At 40.2% G+C, this 8606-nt stretch overlaps 1 protein-coding gene across 1 annotated transcript in view; it reads right to left on the minus strand.

Annotated features, from left to right (window-relative positions):
• Nucleotides 1-52: 52 nt before the first annotated feature.
• Nucleotides 53-8606, minus strand: part of mboat2a (membrane bound O-acyltransferase domain containing 2a) — a 35144-nt gene continuing 26590 nt past the window's right edge. Inside the window, exons 5-13 of the mRNA XM_017414495.3 lie at nucleotides 8463-8518; nucleotides 7185-7239; nucleotides 5223-5409; nucleotides 4849-5041; nucleotides 4151-4254; nucleotides 3994-4058; nucleotides 3692-3824; nucleotides 2759-2910; nucleotides 53-1849 (exon numbers count right to left, since the gene is read on the minus strand). Of these exons, the coding sequence (XP_017269984.1) occupies nucleotides 1669-1849; nucleotides 2759-2910; nucleotides 3692-3824; nucleotides 3994-4058; nucleotides 4151-4254; nucleotides 4849-5041; nucleotides 5223-5409; nucleotides 7185-7239; nucleotides 8463-8518 (1126 nt within the window). The 3' untranslated portion in view covers nucleotides 53-1668. The remainder of the gene's footprint in view (nucleotides 1850-2758; nucleotides 2911-3691; nucleotides 3825-3993; nucleotides 4059-4150; nucleotides 4255-4848; nucleotides 5042-5222; nucleotides 5410-7184; nucleotides 7240-8462; nucleotides 8519-8606) is intronic.

Raw genomic sequence — 8606 nt, forward strand, 5'->3', positions numbered from 1 at the left:
TAAACTTTTTAGTATCCAAAAAAAAAAAAAAACATTTATCGATGAAACATAATTAGTGTTTAAAAATAATTTCTCTTTATTTTTCCACATAAATCAGATTTTTAATGTACTGTTATACAAATATTCTTTCCATAAATTTCCTTCCAACAAAAAAAAAAAAAAATACCCATTATGTTACACAGCCGCTCACACACACAACACACCCACACACACTCTTACATACACACAAAAAAACAAACAAACAAAAAAAAAGAGCCATTTGTGTTTTGGCACTTTGGACATATGGAGCAGTTTGCATTGATCTGCTGGTTTGGGTGGCCATGCAGCGCAATAGTCGCCATGTTTGTAGCACGACGTGCCCTCCGTCCTCGTTGACACACGACCCGGGCTACAAATATGGATTTCTTAAAACCACAATCGACACGTACAGATCACAAGTAATGGTAAACGCGCACACGAGTTATGGCAGGAAGATGTAAATGTTAGAAAGTACTAAAGAGGTCCACACTTAAGATTAGCTCACTTCTGCTGCTTTAAATTAGTTTTTCTGTAAGAATAAAAATATTAAAGCACATTTTTTTTAATGGTAACGGGGACTTAAAATCCCCAGGTAATATCTGCTCAAGCAGATACATAAACGTATATCTTTTTATGATTTTAACGACAGCGAGAAACCTTTATGTTTGCCTTTTCTGCATCACTTTTACCAACGCGATCTCATGAATTGGTCAAAAAAGAAAGAGAGAAAGCGAGGCATGAACAAATCAATAAAAAGAACCAGTGTTTCTTACATCATGTAGTAAATGCACCCTGAAACGCCTCTCTAACGTAACATTAATTGCACAAAAAATAAAATAAGTCAATTTACCACAACAGCTGGTTTACATTGTTGAATTTGTACACTAAAACAAATTGCTCCTCTTTTCTTAAAACCTTAAAAATTTACTTTGAATCACAGGAGGGGTAGATAAACTCCCTTTCAAACCCCTTTTTATCTGAAGAGATATCCCGCCAAAAGAATCTGTAGATATGAAAAATATATAAATATTAAAAAAACAAAAAAAACACATTTATTTCTCTTTTAAACTTTCCATGGATGGAGACGATTTCCTCTTTCCATTTCTAATAGTGTCAAATATATTTAAATAAAACTCCTCATGAACAAAGGTTTTAAAGAGACAGAAGTGAAAGAATTTAAAGTTCTTAAGGCCTGTTTGAAATTGGCAGCTGATGATAAATATTATGTTTCATTTATGCGTACACATTTTCTCCTCCCACCAAACAGAGGCTTGGATCCAGACAGTGACAAAAACCCTCCACATACAGGCTCGGATAAAGTAACACCACACAGTCTGCCATCTCAGATTTTCCACCTGAAGTGTACATCGAGGGTTTAAGGCAGCATGGAAAGTCGTTTTTTTTCTCGCCACTAAGGTTATGTAAAATAACCGTTATTCCTTTTTGGTTCAAACCGAGGCCACCGCTTCATCTTAGTTTCTTATTCATGTCATCCTTGCTACTGGACGTTTTGACAGGACTTGTGTTTTCTGTTTTTTTTTTTAATTTTTGTCTGTTTTTTTTTTGGTTCTTTGTCAGATTGGACACACTCAATCCATCAGCGTTATTGTCCCACGTTGTCGACAGGACCGTGTGCCACCGTCCCCGGTCTCATGTGGTCTTGTCTTTCTGGTTGCAGTTGCTGTCTGTGCTGTTGTGATCCGTCTGGTTGCCCTGTGCGCTGTCCTTCTGCGGGTTGTCCTGCTGCTCTTTGGGCTGCCGGCGCCTCGATTTGACAGGCAGGACCAGCACGATGAACAGACACAGGAGGTGTAAGGAAAAGTACCAGGAGCTGCAAATACAACAAAAGTGGGAGTTGATTATGAATAGTATTTGAGAATAAATGCAAAGGACATTGAAGGATTTTGCTTCAGTTTTTTTAGCAGTTCTAGTGATGAGAATTTGAGGCCCAAATTAGGCCCAGAAATTTCAAATGACACTAATGACCTGAATTTATTTCCTCAATTTTGACATTTTCTCACCTGTTGCCGAAAGGCAAAAGGCAGATACCTCAGTCAATTTTACAGATACTGAGCTACAATTTGATGTATTCATAGCTGAGAGTTATTCACAATACATACTCTGAGCGCAACATCTCACCTTATCAAATGAGGCTGCACGTAGGGTTATTTTCAAGGTTTGACCAAAACGTCGACCACTTTAACGTCATTTCTGAGAGACTTGATGATCTTAGTCTAAAGCTCTGACATGAAAGGTGGCCAGCGATACGCATTTCTTAGGAATGACATGTCTCTAATTTCTGAAATGAATTTAAACTTACCAAAAGATTTATGAATCAACTTTAAAGATCTCGTAACTTTTTGCACAGGAGAGAATATTTAGGTCAAAATGTAATCTGTACAAGTCTTTTGCTCATGAGTTACGGCGGTTTGGCAGCCCTTTCGCTGAAGTCTGGATCTTTATTTTACGGCAATGCCTGGGCAGCGTTAGGGCTGCTCATTTTATTTCCCGCTCGTCGATCCTCCACATCCTTCGCTCATTAAACTGTCTTGTTAACCGTCACAGCCTAACAGCAGAGACCCAAGCTATTAAAAGTGTTAATTCTTTACACTGGGAGCAGTGATTTCATTTGCATCCTTTTTGTGCTGCAATAATTTTACACAACAGCCATGAAGACAAGCATCAGCTAATGACATGTCATCAGCTCAAAGCTTCATTAAACCAGTAAAAACCCACGTACCTGTAGAATTTGAGCGAGGGTCCTACAGCGAGTAAGACAAACGGCACCACAGTGTAACTAATGGCGACCTGTGTGCACGCCCACGTGATGACGTCGTAGATGGATTTGTACGAGTCGGAGGCTAAAAAGTACGGTCTGATGTTGTGCCTTACCTAGAAAGAAAAGAACACACACAAAAAAACAACTTTAAAATACTCCCAATTCACTTTACTTTGCAGTAAACTAAACAAATTAAGCTAGCTGACCTAGTTTAACCAATGCTGCCTGCTTCTGCTCATTATCTGTTTATCCTCCTTCTCTGCTTGGGTCATTTTTCCATCTACGAGCTCCAGCAGGAAACAAGCTTGAGCATCTCTGAGTGGCTGCCACCATTAGTTTTATGTAGGAACTGGGTCACTTTCAGGTTAAGAGCAACAACAACAAAAAAAAACAGGGAGGGGGACTGTAGGAACCAACCTGCACAGCAAATTTACAGTCTTGACATTTCACTTAAATAAACAGTTTCAAATTATATTATCCAGAGCTGTAGAGCGTTTTTCCTCTCATATCACTCTACCCAAAGTCCTCATGTAAACGCTTTTGTTTTTAATATAACTGAAGTGAAGAAGTATGACTTAGCAGAGAATAACGCTAATGGCTCCATACGAAAATTGAAGTTTAAGTGGTGCACTACTTCATTGTCCACTGGCTCTTCCTTAAGTGATTTTTTCTGTTTGTTTCTCAGTTTGTAAGCAGTTGTGATGAATTCAAAGAGCTCTTAGACTCAAGCAAAGTAGTGGAAAACTAATTAGTTTTTATTTTTTTTAAAAAGTATTCATTTGGGAAAGTATCCAGTATATTTCCTAATGTAAAACAGAGCAATGCACACAATCATGTTTTTTAGTCTCTTTTTTCTGCAGTAAAACTTTCTGCTGAAACCGTGTGTGCACTCACTGCACGGGCCGCCATCGTCATGCCGATGCCAGTGACGAAGGTCAGGTAGTAGCCCGGGTACACCCCGTGCCACATGGCGGACAGCAGGAAGGTGGCCGCTGTGGGGTTGACGGGACAGCGTTCGTAGCACACCCTGAGAGGAACACAGTTAAACAAGTAAAAACAAAGTAAGTAAACATATTTGGTCTTTATTCTCATACAATATAAACTTCCATATCTTTAATTAGATCATAAATGTACATTGATTGTTAAACAACTCCTAATAAGAGCCTGTTCTCACACACAAGCTGTACTTTTTTTACCTTTTCAACCAGTGGCCTGTTTGAATATTCCAGTTGTCTAAAAACAGCTTGAAACTTGTGGCAAGCTGAAAACAGATGCAGAGCAACTTGCGTTTAAACCTCTGCAGGAAAAGGTCTTTTTGATATGATCGAGCGAAGGTCACAAATGAATACAAACCTCAATGTCCAGAATTCTGAGATTGGAAATCAGGTCCCACTGTGGGGAGCCGTCTGTGTTGTATCCGTTGAAGCCAAATCCTGCAGCATTGTTGATGGCATCAGCTGCAGGAGAAAGAGAAAAATATTTCTGAGCACAGTTAGAAGAACTGACACGGCGTCAGCTCCACAATATGAATGTGTGTGTTTGGAAGTAGAGAGGAAAAACACGGATGTATGATCACAGGTTGCAGTTTACAATTTACCACTAGATGGCAGTGTTGTATAAAGAAAATGCTGTTAAATAATAGGATTTTTTTGGCTCCATCTCAACATTTTTAATAATGGGGGGGGCGGGGGGTGTTGCAGTAGATTGCTGGTCTTGTAATCCTGAGGCTGCAAGTTTGAACACAGGTTGCGGCAGGCAACCGGTGTAAAAAACAAAAAAGTGAATTTCATTTCATTCAAAGAAGCAAACAAAAACAAAAGCAGTAAGTCCTCCAGATTTTCTCATTATGAGTCATTTTGATTTATGTGCAATAGATTAAACATGTCATCTTGCAGGGCAGACATGTCTTCTCCTACTTATACAGTCATGAGTCTGACTGATACTGCATTATTAAATCACTTTATATCAAGTTACATGTAGAAGGATTATTATCCATTTTCTTTAACAAACAAATAAAAATGCTGAACTCCAGAAACTCATCTCAAACTCACCAAGAGTCCAGACAAAGTAGTACTTTGGCCTCAAAGCCAGCATTGCCAGGTAAAGGTAGATGACCTGGAGATAAAAAGGCGCAGAGCTGACAAAGCCATCGTTTATGGAGTAGTCCACTGGGAGCAGCTTGTACAGGGACAGATAGACGACCAGGCAGATGGCACACGTGCACAGCTTGGAGATGACGGCGTTCTGGGTAGAAACAGAAAAAGAGCGCAGATGAAACACAGCCGTTTGATTAGGTCTCATTACAGTATCTGCTTCGCCCTGATAAATTCAAATAAGGTTAACTGAGGTTAACTCGGTCCTGTGTTACTTATTCTATTGAAACATCTGTCTGACAAATGCACCCATCTCCAGAGGCGTACCGTACCTTCGGCGAGGGCTCGCTCTGCCTGAGCTTTCCGTTCTCCTTGCCGTTGGCGTTTTCCTGGTGCCGCGGCTGATAGGCCCTCCCTTCGATGAAGGCGATGTAGTCGTTGTAGGAGCACGTGGGCCCTGCCAGGATGCCCATGAAGTTACAGTTGTAGCTCAGGTACTCCAGCAAGCTAGGCATACGGCTTGAGGGTAAGTGGGCAGGGAGAGGGTTACATAGTCAGGAAACAATCAACATAAAAATAAATAAATATAAATAAACTGTTTCACTCATTGGTTTTGTTGCATTGCTAAAGCATAATACACACAGGTCGCCTTTTGCCTTAAACACCCCTGCGGTTTATTCTATTAAATCATCTGGAAAAACACAGGGGACAGCGAGTGACCATTTGTGGTTGTGCGCTTTTACTTGAAAAGTTTCCACTGGAGGCTAACTGTCTGAACATGAGCTGTGGTTGTTTCGACTGATAATTCTCTCACCTTCCCAGCAGCTATCTCTGAGCGAGCACAGGGAATACTTCTGAAACAAAGCTTTATATTTAGGGCTTTAAAAGTACTCTGTAGTTCAGATGATCACTGTGGTTTTAGTTCTTTTAACTTCATGGAACTTGGGTAAATACATCTCTGACAGCACATGAAAGACAAACATTGCTTTATTTTTTTTAGACCAGTGGTTTAGAAAAAAGGCAATTTATACTGACGTTTCTCATAAATTTATAGTCTCAGATGTGAAACGTGACACCGGTTCAGAAAAAGACTTTGTCCACATGGAAACACAGTTTTCCCAAAACAATCTTTTCATTTGTTGTTTCTGAAAATATCCTTGTAAAGACAGCAACGTTCCTAGAAATCTCTTCGTACGTGGTTCTTACCCTGAAGGTCTACTTTTAATATTCATTTTCCAATACTTTTAGTTGGGATTAGTTATTTAATGCCTAAAAACCCACAGTTTTTCATCGCTCCCCGTCAAGTTCGCCTTCATTGGGAGTCAAACACGTGGTGTATGTTACTGTTTATCAGCCTTCTCTGCTCATTGATGTAAGATGGTTTTGCAGTACTTGAGAAGCTAGGCTTTGTAGCATCTGCAGCACAAATGCAAACATGGAATCCACCATTGTTGTTGTGTCATCTGACGTGCTTGGGGATGTAGGTTAAGTCAGACGTGGGGCTAGAATATCATAGTTTTCAAAAGATTGCATTTCGACTGCCTACGTGAAAACACATGGGTGGTGTTTCAAGAAATATCATTTTGGGGCCCCTAAAGCACTGTTTCTGTGTGGACGGCCCCCTAAAATCCATTGCAGAGCAGGGTTTGCTGTGAGGCGGGGCTAATCTTTGATTGACAAGAGGCTAACCTATGAATTGGCAATTGTTTTCAACAGCCAAAATGCACAGACCGGTGCAGATAGTGACATCTGCATGCATGTACAAATGTTTTCTGACCTTTTTTTAAATAATTTTGCTTGTTCAAAGCACTTTGAAGCATCTTGGCCTCGTACTAAATAAATTTTTAAAATGGGTATGTTGAATTCTCCATCTGCATTACCTGTTAAACACAAAAACAAGAACGCCGCCTAAATATGTGTTTTTACATCTATGCAGCATCTCCACAGCCTTTCTGTTTCTAACAAGGAGGATTTGAGAGTCTCTCTATATAGTTTTTTTTAAATGTGGCGCAGCACGATGGCTGAAGAATTACAGGCATCCTCACAATATGATTCATCCGAGAGCAGTCAGTGTGTGGTTTCCTAGATACAGAATGCCTAACCAGATAGAAACCGAGCAGGAGGGGATGTGATGGTCTCCAAAGCAGCAAGCAATCAGGACTTTGTGAAAATAAATAACAATGTTTCTCATGCAGTGCCTCCAGAAGCTCATTTGAAACCTTATCAAGTTTCTATTTTAACTTGACCTAAAGAACTCTTCAGTTGAAGCATTAAAACGTACCTGAGTCACATACCTGATAGCTAGGTATTTCTGATTGGGCGTCAGCTGCGGTCCTCGCTTGCTCAAACCTACACACACGAACAGAGAGACACTCATTATGATGTCCACACACAGCACAAGCGCCACGCGTTTTAGATCAAATCTAAATTCTGGACTTAAGATCACCAGGTGTTGCAGGAAAACTTATCCTGGGTCAGAAATAAGTGGATTTTTTTTAACATAAACGCTCGCGGGCCAGTGGGGATGTGTGAATGGTCCTGCAATGTAAACAAGGGAAAAAAAAAAAAAAAAGAGTGCAAAGAGAGCGAAGGCAGGGTGATACAGGAGAGTGAGCAGGTGGCTGTGTGCATAACCTCAAAGAAGGTCACTCCCACTCCAGCTTGTTCCACCGTTCGGCCTCTTTTGTAACGAAGACCCGTGGCTATGGAGCTCATTAAACTACATAAGCAAAAAGCTGGATAAACAAGGTTATGCTTAATTAAATTTAGCCGACACCGAACTCATCTTGTCTGGCCATAAAAAAAAAAAGACTCCTTTTATAAATAGTCTCCTAAGAAGCTGAATTTTACCAGCTTCCCCTTTGAATAAAAATGCTGCATGTGTTTAAAAAAACACAGTAATCAGGTTTGAAAACGTGACAGCTCAGTCTGAAACGTCCAGAGAAGATTTAGCACTTTCACCTTCTCTGCTTCTTTGGAATCTGTCTTGTAACTAAACAATATTCCATCTACCACCGACTCCTCGTTACCATTCGAGGTGCAGCGGTGAACTACGGTGGCTCTAAAACGCAGAGAGAGTCTCAAATCCAGGCCAGCCCGTGGAGGACAAACAGGACTTTAGCTGCTCTGCCTTAAAGGTCAGAGGATCCGCAGCACTTCAGAATCACAGGACGGACCTAATACGCGTTTAACGCTGATTTATACACCTTCTAGTAAAGATTGCAATTGCTAGTTAACATTAAGAAGTTGTTTTGGATTTAAAGCCAGGCGTGAAACGGTTCCAAAAGGATGCAGGAGGAAGGAAAGAGGGCACGCTTGATCATCAATCCGTTACATAACTGTGTGTATGCTCTCTTTCTGGTCCACTAATCTGTAAACTGAACTGACGACTGGCTCAGAGACAATGTGACCTTTTTTAAAAAAAAAAAAAAAAAAAAAACTCCTCAGAGAATAGAACTGGCATTTTCAGTTCGGTCACATCTGGCACTTCATTTTGTTTTGTTTTTTTTTCCTTCAGAAAAGATGCACGCACACACACACACACATACCCACTGAAAACACACTTGTCTTACCGTCATGTATTTCAAATGCCATGCTGGTAATCTTCTGTGTTATGACCATCATGGGCCTGACAAACAGAGAAAAAATGTACATTTTATCAAACCATCTCAAGACGTATTACATTAAATATTTACCATCCAATCTACACCATTTAG

Source organism: Kryptolebias marmoratus, linkage group LG10 (assembly GCF_001649575.2).
Source record: "Kryptolebias marmoratus isolate JLee-2015 linkage group LG10, ASM164957v2, whole genome shotgun sequence".
NCBI classification, from domain to species: Eukaryota; Metazoa; Chordata; class Actinopteri; order Cyprinodontiformes; family Rivulidae; genus Kryptolebias; species Kryptolebias marmoratus.